Here is an 18,745-nt window from a genome sequence, read left to right on the forward strand (position 1 = left end):
ATGGAAAACTCTTGATACACAGCAATACTTATATATTTATATTAGTTTAATTTTGTGATACTCAATGTAAATATGTTCACAATTTGGTAGCTAAAAATTAATTCCATTGTGGAACTTTCTCTTCACAGGTTAAAAAAATGGCATCAAGCAACAGTGGTCTGCTGTTTAAAAAGATTGAGTTTGGCCAAGAAAAGAATTGGGCAGCCAAGATAACGGAGAAAAGAGTAGACTGTGGTGCCTGCAGAAAAAGAAGTGGTGCAACATTGAGCGATGGGCAGAATGCCAAGATGAGAAAATTTCGACAGGGGTTAAAACAAAGTTTTCGTTTGCCAAGTTCTTCAAGTGAAATTAATCAAAGACGTAGGGGCAATTTCAGGCCTGCAGCTGTTTCTGCCATCGTAAGAAGAAATGATTCTCACTCATACCGGATTGCCCGGTCAGGCACTCCAAGGACACAGAATCGAGGTGAACAAGCTGGATGCTATAATAATTCCCCAGCGGAAAGAAAAACTGGGATGGAATTACATCCTGATGATGAGGGTATCCCAGGATTCCAGGTAGCAGACATGAAGGAAAAGTTAAACATGAATTCATCAAAATTATTGACACATTTGCAAGCCAGGTCGAAGAATTTCACTACCCTTTTGAAGCGGGAACTTGGACCAAATATGATTATGCTGGTGGTAGAAATTCTTGCCAAAATCACAACATCAAATGACAAGGAGTTACAGGCATCTCTTCTTGCTCATTCGATTCATTCCAGTGTTTTGGAACAGTTTTCAACGTTTTCATTCAACATTATAGCCCAGAACATGGCATTCAGTGCTGAGGAGTTAACAAATTATTTTGAAAACCTCTACGTTTTGTACAACACTTTTGTTCAAATGATGCCAACAAAAGCGAGTGAAATTCTGAGTGATCATTGCACTAGGGCAGTGATGGCCTTGCAAAATTTAAAGCTCATGAGGAAATTGCCCGTGCCACCCAAGCTAGAGGAGGATTACAGAAGCCTCATGGATCATGTGGAGTCTCTTAATCAATTACATGAGTCAGTCTCTCAAAAAAGACGCAGGGAGAAGGTGAAAAGGGAGTGGCAGCCCGGTATTGATTTTCGAGAGTTGAGTGTCATCCCTCTGCCACAAGATCTTTCATCGAAGATGAAAGTTAATTTGTGTCCAGCGGTGATTGATGGGCCATACAAGAGTGTTGAGCACTACTTGGATGTGCAATTCAATCTCATGAGGGAGGATTTCCTCATTCCATTGAGAGAAGGAATAATGAACTTTATAGATCATCAGTCTTCAGAATCTAGCAAGTATAAGCGCATTGAGAACGTAAGATTCTACCAGGGTGTGAGGTTTTTGAAGCAATTTGTTGAAGGTGGCTCTTTGGTCACTGAAGTACTTTTCAATCCTCGAGCCAAGTCAAGTAGACACAACTGGTCTAGGTCTAAAAGGTTCCTATTTGGGGCCTTACTATGTTTCAGCAGTGACCTGTTTGGTTCGATAATTTTGGGGCTGGTGGTGGACAGACGGGTAGAACTCCTTGAGAAAGGAATTTTACGGTGTGAGCTAGTGGGAGAGGTGAATGAAGGAGAATTATTCAAAAAAGAATTCATCATGGCAGAGAGTGAAGTGTATTTTGAAGCATATCAACATGTTTTGAAAGCATTGCAGAACTTTACTGAAGAGAACTTTCCCTTGAAGGAATACTTGATTGATGTGTCTCCTGATGCACACTATCCGACTTACCTGGAGCGACTCCCTGGCACAATTTACAGGTCTAAAAGAATAGAATTTCACGTTTTAAATAAAGATTCATGGCCATCAAAGGAGAAGATGGAATTGAATGAGTCACAGTATAAGGCGCTACAGTCAGCCTTGACAAAGAAATGTGCTGTAATTCAGGGTCCCCCAGGCACAGGAAAGACCTATCTTGGCCTCAAAATTGCTGAAGTATTGCTAGAAAATTCTCGTGAGTGGCTGAGAGGTCCAATTTTGGTTGTATGTTACACAAACCATGCTCTTGATCAGTTTCTTGAAGGAATTTTATCATTCACCAAAAATATAGTTAGAATTGGTAGTCAATCCAAAAATGAGAAACTGGATGATTATAACTTGAGAGTTGTTAGGAAAAATAAAGGATTACGTGAATTTGGCCTTGGGGATGTAATTAAAGAAATGAATGAATGCACTAAGACTATTAATGGATGTAATAAACGCCTAAAAATGTGTATGAAAATTGAAGGAATCATATCTCTTGCGCATTTACATCATGTTGCAGATAGTTACATGGTTACAAATTTTGCTTTTAGTAGCCGTGGTGACCTACAATTTCAGGAGTGGCTATTTGCTGGATTGTATTTTCAAAATTCAATGAGGTCTGGCATAGACTTGAATGATATAAAGCCTATCAATCATAATGGGTTTTACTCATGCTCTCTGTATGATATTAAGAATATTATAAATGAGTTAAAATTTGAAGAATCCAGAGCTGAAGGCTATGAACTGGAAGACATTAGAAATGAAATTATTACGTGGGTGTCTAGATTAGGGTACATGAAAAGGAAGCTGTCAGAGCCTTTTGAACCAAACATGGATTTAATTCAAAGACTGACCAAATTGCAGAATTTGAATTTCCTGCACTCTGACCATAGGTGGATGTTGTATAGATACTGGGTATTGAAATTAGTTCAGAATTATGAGAGCGATTTAGTGAGATCTCGTGGATACTTTAATAGACTGAATGAACAGAAATTCGAATTAATGGAAAAAAAAAATGAGTATGTCATATCAAAGAGTGATGTTATTGGAATGACTACCACTGCAGCTGCAAGACATCAGAATCTGTTGCAGAGAGTTGGTCCTAAGATAGGTGAGACAGTTTATCCTGCATATGGTGTAAATTGACCCATAATTTATTGGCATCACATCCCATCTGTTTGCTATATTAAATTAATATGTAGCTTTTATGACTACCTATATACTTCTGGTTTATTTAAATCAGTTAATGGTTGTGAAAAAGAATAATTTGTCTTTTGTCCAAAACATATAGTCCACTTAAAGAGCTTAGTGGTATGCATCCTATCAATCCCAATGAAATTTTTTTGTAAAATTTTTGTTCAGGATGTATTCATTGTTTACATTTTGATTACAGTTATATTTAACTGTTTACAATCACATACAATTTCTACTGCCCTTCCCAGCTAGCACATGGGAGCTTTGGGCAGAAATATATAGGGATGTATAATATGTAGGGATGGGCGGATTCAGGATTATTTTGGATCCGGATTTGGATCGGATATTTGGTTTCAGGTGTCGAATCTTTGGATATTTTCAGATCAAAATGATTTTTTAATTGCCTGCCATAAAACAAAGTACATAATTATTCAAGTTTCTTTGGGGTACAGGTGATCAAAGAAATGTGATTATGATTTTCATACACATTTTAATATTTTAATTGATTAAAAATCATTTTTATAAGCTTTCAAGTTATTTGAGGGTATTCAGATTTTCCTCACACACAATTCCCCTGAATTTTGTCACTTTCTCATTTCATGCTAACTTGTGTGTCCCCCGCAAATGCTTCAGTTGTGGTGAGGTGGATTTTGCACTTCCTTGTGATAGTTACACGTCACAGTGCATGCATATGGCATAGGTTGAGCTCTCCCTATCTCAATAAAAATGTTTCCACACAATGAAATAGATTTTTATCAATAAATAATTGAATTAAATTACAACTGCACAGTCTGTGACATATTTGACATTGTTTAGAACAACATTGACTTTATGTGGGACGAGGTGCGGGAACAGAACGAGAAAACCACTAAGCGATCTCGAGAGGAAGGGGTGGGTTCCAGAAGCGCATAAAGGAGAGGTGGAGGGGAAGGAGTGCGATCTCTCCGTCTTTCAACCAACGAGACCACAAATGAGGCACTCAAGGACGAACATGTCAGATCTTGCTATTTTGTGACATCGTTCCGCTCAAAGTGGAGTTGGGTAAGCTACGTGATATATGCAGTTGGCATTTCCAGTCCGTCTCTACTTGTTTGAGGGGTTAATGCTATGCTCGTTTCTTTGAAAATTGTGCTGTTTGTACAGTACAGCTTGGAGCATAGTTTACATACTGCATATATAATAAGCATAGTACCAGGATCAATAGTGACCTTCCCCAACTTCAGACGACATCATCTGTTAGTCTGTTGTAACTTGTGAGTCAGCTCAAGATAAATTCTAAAATGTAGCTTGAATTATTACTTGAATTGACAATTTATTCACATTCCTAGTAGCTAACTGTCACAGTTGTTATAAGCTCATCACTACACTGGTCAACATGCTGGTGCAGTAAAACCATGGATGAACTGAGTTGCTATGGCTAAGCCTGTGCCTTAGATACATCCACTGTGCGGGCACTGCTGTGTGCACGCATTAGTCCGCTGTCAGACAAAACGATTTTCTCCTGGCCGCTGTTCACGGCACAGCACACAGCATTGCAGAGAGCCGTCTATCGTCAGGTTCAGGGAAATATTCCATAAAAGTAAAGGCTTGGCTTCGTAGATGTCCTGGTGAAAATACGTTGACCACAAACCGTTCCAGAAGTGGACACCAAGTGTTCTGAACTTGTTGCTGAAGTGTTCATGAGCTATTGGGGAACCATTCTCGGACTGTATTTTGGCCCATTGAAGTGTTACGAACCGTTCAAATAACCTGTTCATTAGGAGTTTCCTATCTGTTCAGGAGGTGTTCAGTTTTTCATGAAGCGTTCACTTAGCTGTACAGGAAGCATTTAACTTGGTGTTCAGAACCAGTTGCATAAGTGTTCCTAAACTATTAGGGAACCTTTCACGAACTGTATTTTGTCCCAATTTAAGGATCAATGAAAAAAATTACATTTTCACCAGGTAAAATTTAAAAAAATTTAATTTAAAACGCCTAACCACGAGACAACAACTATCTTATGTATATTGCAACAAAAAAAGTCCATGGTGAGGTTGAGATGCTGGAATTAAAATCCCATCAGATTAGCATGGGTGGCTATGTATTGTGCAGAGTACCCTTCGGTGGCACTCATTGCTGTTGATTCACATGTTTTTACAACTTCTTTTAAGGTATTTGTGTTGATTTACAAGGGTGACACCCATTTCCTAGTGTTTACTGTTTCGGTACTGTGGCATCCCACCCCCGGCTCGCCTGGATACCAAAATAGAACCGGGGGGAGACGTCGCACAAAAATTTAAAAAAATATACAAATCTGCGTGGATCCCTCCCGCATGGCACCTACGGGACAAAACTATGCCACTCTCTTCGTGTAATTCACATAAATTAAAAATATTCCCCTTCTTTGGAAATAATTGCGGGTGGGGGGTTCCCGATTCAACCTGATGGGTGACATTCGGGCGCTGATGCACTCGTCCAACACGCATTTACAGAAAGAAAAACGGACGGGGCGAAAGGAAGGGCGAGGGATCTTTTTCTTTGAGGTGACCCGTGAAGGAATTTAAAACAAAACACTTACTCAACACTTTCAGCGAAACAAAATATAATTCAAACAAATAAGGTTGCATATGACAAAAACAAAAAAAAAACCCTCTTATACACTAATGAAGTATGAATTGGTGAGAGCAATTTATGAAACATCAATGATAAATAAAAAAAACAACAATATAACTTGGTTTCGCGATGAAAATCAGAATAGCAAATGATAACAACAAAATATAGTTCGGTTGTGAACACGTAAATAATGATACACTTTCAATGATTTCTTTACCGGGGAGGTAAATGAAAGTCCATCCCAACGAATGTAAATTTTGGTGCGAACGTTAATTTTACTTGGTGATTAATTTCACTTTCACTGAGTAACGGGTGTGTTCCGTGACTGTTTGACTTAACACTTGGCAGGAGACAAGAGGGGGCTTTGGGGGGGGGAATAGTTACAATCTCACTTTATCGTTGTCCGAGTCTGGACCAGGATGGATCCAACAAACTCTCGTTCCATTTACTGCACTCCTTTCTCCCTTGTTGGAGGAAGCTGCATCCGGAACGGAGGTAATGCATCCTCTTCAGCTGGTCCTTGCTCCTTCGGACAGGGGGGGATTCTTCTTTCAGATCAATCAGTCTGAAATGATCTGTTTGGGCCCCTCGTCTCCTCTGCCGTGTCTCGCACTCAAAATTCGGGCATGGGCTCCGCCCGACAGTCACTTCAGAATTCCCTCGCTTCTCTTACGCACACCACCTTTTATTATCCCTCAACTTGGGGGTGGGGGTAACGCACAATGAAAGAGGGAGGAGGAACACGCCATTCACTCGGGAAAAACCCGAGTTCCCCTCCTCCCACACACACACACTCACACACAACCATACAAAAATCGGCGTAAACACATTCATCCCCACTCACTCATCCACGCTTTCCTCCACGCTTTCCTCCACGGGCCGTGGTCTGGGGGGGGGGTTTGGGAAAGTTCTGTGGAAAGAGCGGGTAAAATGGTAGGGAAGAAATGCGCCGAGTAAAAATGCACTGTAATGGGGCTTGAACCATTACAGTACGTAAGTTGAAATGTGTATGAAACATGTTAGCATAATGATTTTTCATTTTATAAGTAGGCTGAAATAGTTGCAGCATATTTTAAAACAATTTTTAAATGATAATATGTAGGTGCTTCAAGATTTTGACGTATTTGAGATTTATGTTAAAATCATTTTCAAATAATGAAAAAAAAATTTTGAAGCCGAGAGCTATTATGTTTTCAAAATAATTTGGCGATTTCAAAGTGTTTTTTTAAATTTATGTTAAAATATTTTTTTCATAATATTTTGCAGTTTGGGTTATTAATTCCTCGTCTGAAGGCATTACAACACTTCCCTTATTTTCTTGCTATAATCTTTTATTCTGTGACATCTTCAATTCACCTACAAAATGATTAAGACCATCAGTTTTTTCCTGTCAATAGCTCATCAAGTAAACCATGGATTGAAAAATGAAAAAATATGGGTCCCTCAAATTTTTAAACTATCACAGTCAACAATAAAGAAATTGAACTAGCTGATTAGTTTGTACTTATTACAGAAACTTACTTTGTATCTTAAGTTTAAGAGTATATCTTGTTGTTTTACTTGCAGTGATTGTGGAGGAAGCAGCAGAAGCCATGGAATCTCATGTTGTTGTGTGCCTGTCTGCTCAGTGTGAACACCTTATATTAATTGGTGAGACCTCCTAAGTCTTGAGATTTATTTAAGCCTGATGATTTAATGGTGATAATGAAAAATCTGTTTCCCTCAGGTGATCACAAGCAGTTGCGTCCATCACCTGCTGTCTATAGGCTTGCTAAGGATTATCATTTGGAAATATCTTTGTTTGAGCGCCTTCTAATGAATGGAATCAGGTTTGACACCCTGAGAATTCAGCATCGAATGAGACCAGACATCGCTGATTTGGTATTTCCAGCCGTGTATCCAGTTCTGGAAAATCACCCCTCCGTATTGGCGTATGACAACATTGCTGGACTCAAAAAGAACTTATTTTTCATCACTCATACGCATCAGGAGGAAAAGGTAAGAAAATCTTATCCTCACTATTTTCGAAGCAAATGATGAAATAATTGAAGGACCACTGCAATTATTAAAATTGGATCATATGGGGCTCTTAGAAACTCCAAGCGACCAGTCCAGAAGCTACATGCCAGTGGCTTAGCCAGGTATTTCGTTCGGGGGAAGATGGGGGGTTAAAACCAAGGGGAAAAAAAAAAAAAAAAAACAGGGTATCAGGTAATGGGTTTTAAACTAATATTAACACTTTTCATTATAGGGTGGTTTCCTTCATCAAAGAAAACGAAAGGCATTGATTGCGATTCGTTACCCACCATTAGTGTATTCATAATATACAAATTATTTTGTTTTAGAAATACCGGGTTAGACGAATGGCAATGGTCCATTTTTATCCTCATTTGAAAAGGGCCAGATTGGCGCCTATGCGATGCCACTCCACGTGACGTCACAGGGACCTAGTTTCTATAGGAGAAGATAGTAGTTATACATCGTCTGAGGTTACCAATGCATGCATGAGGCGCAGAGCTCAGGGAAACATGTCTTAACAATCACTTATTAAAACTGGCTAAGGTCGGAAAGTTTTCCTCGTTTGATAAGTTATTAATAATCCTTATTTAAGCCAAGCGCTACCAGCCAGCAGGGTACTAGGCTACCTGCTAGCAGCCTGCTTCGTATCAGCGCTAAGCCTCGCCTCAAGGTCACCTCGCAGGGCGGCAGCGGGAACCAGAAATACGTCTCGTGGAGAGATTTCCCGGCATTCATACTTACGCGTCGCGTTTTTGCGCGCTTGAAAATTTTCACTTTTTATTTAATCGCGAAAAATAGATATCATCATTTAAAAATTTAAAAGCGTGAAATACGTACTCCAGGAGTAATAATCTTTCGATTTAGGCAATAAAAAAATGATAGGAAACCACCGTATTGAAAAAACTTCATTAGTTAAAGAAGTATTATGTAAATTTATGATTTTTCAATTTTTTGTTTTATTTAGAGATGTGCGAATGGTATCAGCAATTACTCGAATACCTGGAATTCTAGAAAGTATTCAATGTTCGAGATCTCGAATAGTTATGCTAAAGGTACCGTCTCGAATACCTCGAACGCTTTCAATTTCGTGTCATACACTGATGCACGCATGTCGTTGGTAGTTGACTCGGAAAAATGTAGATGACTCTAGTCGTTTAGTGCATGCAGCACTGTTTTAGGCAAGTTGATGAATTACATCAAATTTGTGGACTAGAGCATGTTCCCTAATACATTAATAATTTTGTCACTTTTCATAGTATTTTTATCTTGCTAAACTGCAGTGAAAAAGAGTTCGATGTGGGGAACAGAAAATGATCGTGTGAAAAAATCCAAAAATCCCCGATTCCTTCCCCCAGGAGAACCTCAGTGCCGTGGGATTGTAACTAGGTAGCACAATTCCCAAAATCCTCTACCCCCTCCATCCATCAGCCCTCGACACCTCCTCCGACGCTTTCCTCCTCTGAAATCAAACAAAATGCCCCAGCTCGCATTATGAAGACCATAGAAATCAAAAGCTTCAAAAGAAAATATCAAGTTACAGGAGAATAATAGAATCTTGTTTCACCCTTCCCTCTTTCTCCCCCACTGACCTTTTTCTGCCTACCTGCTTGGAAGTTCCACATTTCTGGAGGTCAACCGCTGCATGAGTCATCTATTAGCAAAAAAGGTGTCTAACAATGACTTTCGGCAATTGTAATTACACCTTTAATGGGATTGAAATATTAGTAATGTGCGTATAATTTAAAAAAGAATAAGACCAAACAAACCTCCCTGTTAACTCGTTCCCTTTCAAGCAGTCTCGCTTTCCCGCGATCGTCGCTTCTTCTGATGGTTTCCTTCAATATTCCTCTGTTCTGCTCGTTCCACAGATGTTTTCTACAATGCACTCATCGATCGTGTTTGAATATATTTCTGGGTCGATCTGCACTTCCTATGTTAGTATCAGAGGATCGATAAAATGAAATATATAATGACACATTCCGAAAGCGTTCTTTTCTATCTCCTTGAGATTCAAATATGCATCTCATTCCACAAATTCTGTCACTTTATCTAAGTGCTGTCTCTTATAATGTCTTGTAGTTTACCGTGACGTTCGTAATTCGTTGATCATTTGGGTTTTTCACCACTTTGTTTGTCATTCGGTGACGACAGTTTCACCTGGATTCCACTAGGCGACTTCAGAAGCGCCAATACCAGCATTTTGCATCTTCTTTGCACCACGGTTTCTGACACAGAAAAATCGCACATTAAAAAAAATTTACATGTGCAAAAATTAAAGTTTTCGATGTTCTGGGAAAATTATTTCATTTTAACAGTGATGTGTGCGTCCCAAATACATGTGTGAATGCCGTGAACGTAATTATAAAATTTGAACGAATTTGTAGTGTGTCATTTTAGTTTTGTCTTCGTTATTCTTTTTTCTCTGATATATGTTTTTAACCAAGAAAACTGCTGCAAGTAACATGTTTTAATTTGCTATTTATGTTTCAAAACACACGACGTATTATTTTTTAACTATGCAATTGAGACACATTTTTATTTGAATTTAAGAATGAAAGAGTGCAGGAAAAGGGCGAACAGTCAGTTGACCGCTGGCGGTCTTATAGATATCCGGCTTACCCTGGTCATTCTAGTGTTAAAGATATACATTAGTTTGATTCAGAAATTAAGCTATTATATTTTAATTACATAGTGATGATATGAGTCATGCTTTTGCTAACCGATACTTTCCCAGAGTAATAATTTTTTACGTGGTTATGTTGTTGCCTGGAATTAAATGATATTTTTATTGGAGCCTGTGACATCAGAATCGAAACTGAAATGAAATATCAGGGATGACACTGCATCTGTTTGCACATATCTGGCAGCCTAACTGGTGAACTAAAGTCGACGAAAATAAAAAATTTTTCTTGTAAAACTGGTCTGACCAATGAATCACATTTTGCCTTGTGTGAATCGGTGTATGTAATGTTCAAACTGGTCATATGCAACAGTTGGTGGCTGTGGCCTCGTTTGTATTTGTGCATGCTCGTATCACTTAAAAGTGCAGTCTTCATGTATAGTACTCTCATTAAAGTTATATTATCCTCTCTCTACATTAGGCAATGGATGATTCTAGCAAAAGGAATGTCCATGAAGCTAAGTTCCTGGTGGCTCTCTGCAAGCACATCATTTTGCAAGGCTATGATGCTAGCCAGATAACAATCCTTGCTGGTTATCTTGGACAAATGTTTCTTCTAATTGAGGTAATATTTAGTTTTCCATTACAAGCATGCACTGCAGAGCTATGCTTTGGCATTCTTGCTGAGAAAATAACTATGTAAAGTATTTTCTGTTACTGTAATACGTCACTGGGAGTATTTCCCTGCTCTGAGCATTATGCATGAGCATTCAGTCTATTTATTATTATTTCGGTACTCTCAATTGACATCCATCAATGTGATTGGTGGATGTAAAAGTATGTAATATCTATTTTTATTCTATCGAGTATGTTGAATTTAATGATGCCACTCTTTGCAGGAGAGGGATAAATATGTTGCCATTCAGGATGTCAGAATAACAGTGGTTGATAACTTCCAAGGGGAAGAAAATGATATCATACTATTGTCCTTAGTCAGAAATAATGAAGAAGGGAAAATAGGATTTTTAGCAAGTGAAAACAGAACATGTGTTGCTCTATCCAGGGCGAAGAAAGGTTTGTACATAATTGGAAACTTGGATATGCTGGCAGATAAAAGCAGGCTGTGGTCAAAGATCAGGAAAGTACTGTTAGAGAAAGAGGCTGTTGGGACCCATTTGACATTGCAGTGTCTCAAGCATCCAGATCAATTGACTGAGGTCAGCAAAGCTGAAGATTTTGATGATATTCCTTCGGGTGGCTGCAGATTGAAATGTAATGAAAAATTGAATTGTGGTCATACTTGTAAAAAAGTTTGCCACCCACAAAGCCATGGGAAATACAAGTGCTATGAAATCTGTAACCAAGTCATGTGCTTTCGTGATCACCGATGTGAGAAGCAGTGCTGGAAAAAGTGTGGAGAGTGTATGGTCCCGGTTGAAAGCACACTTCCTTGTGGCCATGTGACAAAACTGCCCTGTCACGTGGATTCCAGGGAGTATAAATGCCTTGTGAGAGTTTCTGTCCAACTACCTGACTGTGAGCACACTAATGAGAAGTTGTGCTCAATGGACATTAATGAAGCACCGTGCTCATTTCCTTGCGATACTAGACTACCATGTGGGCACGCGTGTGCATTTACATGCCATCTGAAGCGTGATCCTCAACACTTGGAGTACAAATGCCTGAGGCCGTGTACTCGGAAGAATGTCAACTGCCAGGGGGAGCACATGTGTGAGAAGAAGTGCTTTGAGAAGTGTGACTCATGCAAAGTGAAGGTCAAGAAGAAACTTCCTAATTGTGAGCATCGCTTTGACATGGATTGCTCGACTGATCCATCAACTGTGGAATGTCTCAAACCATGCAAGAAGCAACTGGATTGTGGGCATGCATGCCGAAGAAAGTGTATGGAACCTTGTGGTGGCTGTCTTGTGAAGGTGGAGAAAGAAATACCTGACTGTCAGCACAAAATCACGGTTAAATGCTGTGATGTTCCTGTGAGAAGTCTCTGCAGAGAGAAATGCATGAAAGTTCTGAGCTGTGGCCATAACTGTTCTAGTAGTTGTGGGATCCCATGTGATGTAAAGAGCTGTGTATACTTGTCCACGAGAAAAGCCCAAGCACGCTGTGGACATGAAGTACAGCTTTACTGCCAAGAAAGTGATAAAGGTAAGGAAAAATGAATACCAAGGGCACATTATAGTTCTTAGAAGTTATTTGTAAGAATGATTTTCGGCTCTCTTGGAAGGCGAACAACTGTGAATATTCTAATCTGTTCCACCACATTCATTTTTGGTATGCAGCAAGAAGTTGTCCACTTCTAAAAAAGAGGGCATAAATGGCTCAGGGCTTAAGGCCCAAGGTGATTGCCCTGTTAAACAATTTTTCTATTTGGAGTGATGAGTACAATACTATCAATGTGAAACCTTCGCTAATACAGTAGAACTTGTTTAGTACGTTTCCGAAGGGACCACAAAAAATGAACGTACTAACCAGGAAAACGTGCTAACGAGGAAAGTAAATAATAGCATTCGGGGTAATTGCAATCTGTGGAAAAGTCATCATAATTACAATTACTATCGGTAGTTCTCGTAGGATCGCCTTCCTGAACTTTTTTTACCTTTATAATCAAGAAAATGTGCGCTACAATGAAAAACAATACCATGTGATTAAAAATCACAATGTTTCATAGATTTCCCGAAGACAGTTACATGAAAACGGCATCTATCTCCCGTGATTTATCCTATATATATTTATAGGAAGAGGACAAGTAAAGCTAAGTCATTTCTTCTTTCTCAAAGCGTACTCGGAGAATATAATATCAACCCTGAGTATGACAACTGGTTGTTTTCAAATATCATAAAAATTGGACAAAATTATATTAACCTTAAATTACGGCTACAGCCGTACACATTCGCTTCTGGAATGAAACCATATCGATCGATATATCGATTAATAACACGCAAGGTTATTAGATTACGACGTAATTACAAGAAGATTTTATATTATACAGTTGAAATTTACTTTTAAAAATTTTGCTAATGTCGTCTGCTTTTGTGCCGAGATAAAGTATTTTTAAGCTAAGCTTCACGTGGAGATCCAGAACATCGTCTGCTCCCGCAGCAGTAGTCAAGTAAATACGCACGTACACCATAGCCTTGACGTCGAGTTTATGGAATACGTGCAGTTCTGCTTTAGATAAAGTGGTAATTGGATAAGACTCATTTCTTCATCATAATAACTCTTGCAATAGCAACAATTGCCCACTCGCGAAATTTGTATGCAGTGGGCACTCCAGAGGCAATAGAAGGTGAGGAGCTCGGGGTGGGGATAATCGGGGCTTCTCATTGGCTGCAGTTTAGTTAGTCAGACATTCCTGATAAAAGGCCACATTTTATTATTCATCACGTCACAAGAATTGAGAAATGTGTTAGGATAAATCACGGTCGAAGGAAGATGTGGAATGAATGCAAGAATTTCATTGGCTAATAATAATATATAAAAACATAAATTCGGAGGTTTACGACCCTTAAGAAGATACTAGAGAACGAATTGCGGGTTGCGTCACGGCAAGCAATTGCGCGTACTAACCAGGAAAGCGCATTTTTTTCAAACGTACTAACCAAATACTTTTACCTGTATTTTGTTCGGATGGTACCGGGACCGGGAGAAATCGCCGTACTAAGGGGGAAAACGTACTAAGGAGGAACGTACTAACCAAGTTCCACTGTATATAACAGTCACTGCATTTTTTTCTTTCTAGTTTATCTAAATTGACATAAAGTTTTACATGTTTTAATTAATTGAATATATTATTTTTGGCAAAAAACAGTCACAACAAAGAATTATAGCCAAGTTAAAAGTCCATTGCAACTTTTAAAAGCTAGCAATATGCATTGTAAAGTAATGAATCAAATAATAATGACAAAAACAGGACCCATCAGAGGGCACCCCCAGTGGTGAGTTAGGGGAACTAGAACGTCTCATCCGCTCAGCGAGAGGAAGGGGGGGCCTGCGAAAGCAAAAGTAGGGGCCGTGGTGGGGATGGAGAGTGTTCTCTTGGTCCCAGACAACACAGCATTTGTATTACATCTGTATTACTTCAATAACACACAAAAAATACATGACTAAATTCATATGTATAAGATGGAATACGATTGTATTATATCTGTATATTTCACGTAAAAGTGCGTCAAAAGTCCCTCAGGATGTATGTATACCTGTGCGTTCACTGACGTATCTAGGAATATGCTTTGGGGGGGAATGAGAGGGGATGGGGAAGGGCGACCTTCCACCCCCACCCTTCCCATTTGGGAAAATTTTGGAAAAATGACATGCCTACAAATACATTTTACTTAATTTTGGCACTTAAAATTTGGGTTTCATTAAAATGTTATGATAAAATTTACTATTACCTGGAGAGATTTACTATGATTACCTGGAGAGAGTCAGTTTGTTGCCAACTCATCAGTATGGCTTTCGAAAAGGGAAGGCTACTGAACAAGCATTGTTTAATGCCATTGAGTACATTATGGATGAAATTAACAAAAAATGTAAGGTGATGGGAATATTTTTAGACTTAAGTAACTTAAGCCTTTGACACTGTAAATCACACTAAATTACTTCTTAAGTGCAATAATCTTGGGGTCAGAGGCTTATCACTACAGTGGCTTAAGTCGTATCTTGCCGAACGACAACAGAGGGTGGTATATCGAAAAGATGGCCAAATATTCCTTTCTTCCTCACTTGATGTGACCATAGGGGTACCTCAAGGCTCTGTCCTGGGCCCTATATTATTTCTACTGTATGTCAATGAATTACCCAAAAAGATAATGATGAATGTTGACTCTAAGTGCATAATGTACGCTGATGATATCAGTATTTTAATGTCTGAGAAAAATCTGGCTAATTTATTTGATTAGGGTAAATTGGTAAAACATCAAATGTCAAGCTGGTGTGACTGCAATGATTTAATGTCGAACAATCGAAAGTCACAAATCACTAAATTTCAATTTTTAAATAATGAACTGGATGTCAATGACTTAGCCTCCAACTTTGCTGACCTCAATGTCGTAAACAGTGTTAAATTCCTTGGGATGCATGTTGATTCTGTGTTAAAGTGGGATGTGCATACCACTAATCTATGTAAAAAACTGAATTCTGTAATTTATTTGGTATCTATTTTGAAACACACTGTTAGCTTAGAAATTTTAAAAACCCTTTACTACGGACTATTTTACCCACGTATATCTTATGGAATAGTCTTGTGGGGATCAACAACGTATTTAAATAGTGTTTTTGTCATCCAAAAAAAGTTTGTGAGAACAATCTGTAAAGTACACTATAGAGCTCACTGCAGACCACTGTTTCCGAGATTAAATCTATTAACAGTACCTTATATTTATGTTTATCACTCTGTAATTTATGTTAAAATGCACATATCAGATTTTGTAAAGAATAATGAAATCCATTCCTACGACACTAGGCTAAAATATGATATGCATGTGATGTCAAGAGGACAGATACAATGTGTTAACGAGAAAGTTATTTAACTTCCTTGTCACGAGGTGTTTTTACAGTGTGAAAGAATATCTTATGTGATTTTGTGATTTCCTCACTCTTTCTTTTGACGTGTCCTATACACTTACTCTATACTTTTATTTTGTACAGTGTCTTTTGGACTAATAAATTACTCTATTCTATTCTATATGTCAAAACCAGGAATGGCAAGTGAAACGAAACGAAAAGGTTTCGTTTCGACCCGGAAGGAAACGAAAATACGAGGCCAGGGTTTATTTTCGTTCCTGCACGAAATTAAAATCACAAAGGAGTTTAGTTTCGACCAGAGACGAAATTTTATTCGCAGGAATGAAACTAAATTAATCGAAACTCCGCTACTCATAGTTAAGTTTCCATCCCAAAAGTTGATTGGAGGGGGATAAGAGAGAATAGTTTCGATCCCTCACATTTTATGTACCTGTAGAGAGGTAAAACATTCTGCTTAAAAATTGAATGTCCAGTTTGCGTTCACCGTTATCCCGTTAGTGGTAAATAAATTGACCCCGTAAGGTCACAGTCGAGGTCATAAGGGTGGCAAAAAGAATAACATACCATAAAAGGTGTCGATTCTTGGGTTTTAAAGGGTGCCGAAGTCAATGGTATTCTCCTAATACCCGTATTATCCACTAATTGACCTCCAAGATAAATACGGAGGTCAAAGGTCATAGAGGTAAACGTCGGGCCATCATGACAACCAACATGTTGAACCATAGGTTTTAAAGGGTGCTTAGTCAGTTTTGCAGTTCATGGATCCGTATTGTTATTTTTTGACATCTGAAGGTCATAATGGGTGTCAAAGGTCATAGAGTTAACCGCCAGGCCATCATGACAACCAATGTGTCAAACCATAGGTTTTAAAGGGTGCCCAAGTCATTTTTGCAGTTCATTTATCCGTATTGTTATTTTTTGACCTCCGAAGGTCATAATGGGGGTGAAAGGTCACAGAGTTATGTTTTGAAATATCGGAGCAAATAATGTCCCCAGCAAAAGGTATTGATGGGTGACCAAGTGAGTGGCGTAGCACACATATCCACTTTCTTTTCCGACGAGTATCTCTTGCCCACTTAGTTTCATGCAGTAGTTGAGTATTTATTTCCCCAAATATCCTTTTGCACCGCTCCGTGTCCACATTCTTCCTCTGCTTTCTCTCTTTAGAGAAGGCTATACTTAGTACAAGACGTGAGTGGCAAGATAGGCAACTCATATAGTTCCAGAATCCTCTAGGACGACACACTAACATTCCAGAGAACAATCTTGAAGTTTCATGTTAGAACCGTAAAAATATTTACCGGCGCTGGGCCACCCGTTCGGGAGGCGAGAGCAGATCTTTGGTGCCAACACTGAAGTTATGATGACATATCACCACATTATCTTTGAATGGAACCCTAGTATATGTGGAAAGGAAATAATAATAATTATACAAAAGAAATATGTCTTAGGGACGACTCGATGCGAGATAAAAAGAATGTAGAAAATATTTTTTTAAGAATGTAAACATGAATAATAATAATAATAATAATATGCTTTATTAACGGGCATAGAAACCTTGTACAAAGTTACAATATAAAAAAAAATATAAACCAATACAATGATATAAAAAAGAAAAGATGTACATTACTTTATAAAAGGATGCAATCAAAACTCAATTTGGGGAGAAAGCAATAATTATAAAAGTATCACACATTTACCTAACTGTAGACTTAACAATGTTTTTAAAAGTGTTTAATGGAGTAGCAAAAAAGTCCAGGTTACTGTTAGCATTGCAATCTCTCATTGCATGGAAAAGAGGTAAGAAAAAAGAATAGTTATGTCTTAAAAAATGAATTGTGAACAGTGAAGTGCTTCGAGATGAAACTATTGGAACTCTGAGGGATACAAGAGAAAGCAATGTTGAACATTTAACATGATTATTTAATATACAATATAGAAAAATAATGGCAAATTGTTTTCTCCGCAGATGAAGGGAGGCTAAATTAATAAATTCCATTAGGTCATTGCAGTCACCATTAATCCCATTTAGGTGAAATTTATAGGCAATAATTCTTAGGAACTTATGTTGCATTTTCTCAATGACTTGTACATATTTAACATAAAAGGGACTCCAGATAATGGAGCAATACTCCAGAATAGGTCTCACTAATGCTATGTACAGCAATCTAAAACAGTTAATGTCATTGAAGTCCTTGCGTTATGCAATCCAAATACGTACTTACTAGCAAAAAACTTATTGCATAAGCTCTAATGAAACACTTACACAATGCCTTACTAATTACCAGAAACCAAATTATAATCCACCTATGATTTATAAGAAATGAATAGGTTAACACGGTTAACAGGTTTAGGCGGATCTGGGGGGGGGGGGGGACTCCCTATGTTCCTATCCCTTTCTTTCCTTACCTCTGAATTTATTTGTATGTTAGCGCTTCAGGTACCGTGTGAATGAATGAAGTAGTGTATCGGTCATATTGGCTTATTTCACTTAGGCTCAGCGTGCCCCAAAACGTATGTTCCTGTCTCGTTCCTGCTATCGTGTGAGTGTGTATCTTTCCTTTCATCCTTGTGTCCTCGTCCATTCCTTCTGTTGGTGAGTGGTGAGCTGCCCTAGTGCCATCTATTGGTTACTCTTGGGGGCTAAAGCAAAGGGAGTTTCCTGTGCATAAACCCCCGCCGAAATCATGGTAAATCTAAGCCTCACGGTAGCTCAACTGGTAGAGCACCTGGCCGGCAACCAGGAGGTTCTGGGTCGAGTCCCAGTCAGGCTGCATACTTTAGGGTCTCTAAGGGTTATTTCGTGCAAAATAACTACGCCCGATGTAGCAATGAACAATGTTTCCATTTATTGCGTCATGAATACAATTGAGACGCACTGAGAGAATCGGAGAATCGTGATGGCCGCGGATTCAGTCACGATTCCGCGCTACAGCTGTCGGGTCTCACTCGCGTCGGTTCAGGGACGCTACTCTTGGAGAAGGTTGCCAAATCCCCAGGGTACCGTTACCCT

The 18,745-nt window shown here is 38.7% G+C and overlaps 1 protein-coding gene across 1 annotated transcript in view; it reads left to right on the forward strand.

Annotated features, from left to right (window-relative positions):
• Nucleotides 1-18,745, forward strand: part of LOC124157427 (NFX1-type zinc finger-containing protein 1-like) — an 80,190-nt gene that overhangs the window by 31,907 nt on the left and 29,538 nt on the right. Inside the window, exons 2-6 of the mRNA XM_046532125.1 lie at nt 129-2,874; nt 7,116-7,199; nt 7,276-7,547; nt 10,670-10,813; nt 11,088-12,354. Of these exons, the coding sequence (XP_046388081.1) occupies nt 129-2,874; nt 7,116-7,199; nt 7,276-7,547; nt 10,670-10,813; nt 11,088-12,354 (4,513 nt within the window). The remainder of the gene's footprint in view (nt 1-128; nt 2,875-7,115; nt 7,200-7,275; nt 7,548-10,669; nt 10,814-11,087; nt 12,355-18,745) is intronic.

Source organism: Ischnura elegans, chromosome 4 (genome assembly GCF_921293095.1).
Source record: "Ischnura elegans chromosome 4, ioIscEleg1.1, whole genome shotgun sequence".
NCBI lineage: Eukaryota > Metazoa > Arthropoda > Insecta > Odonata > Coenagrionidae > Ischnura > Ischnura elegans.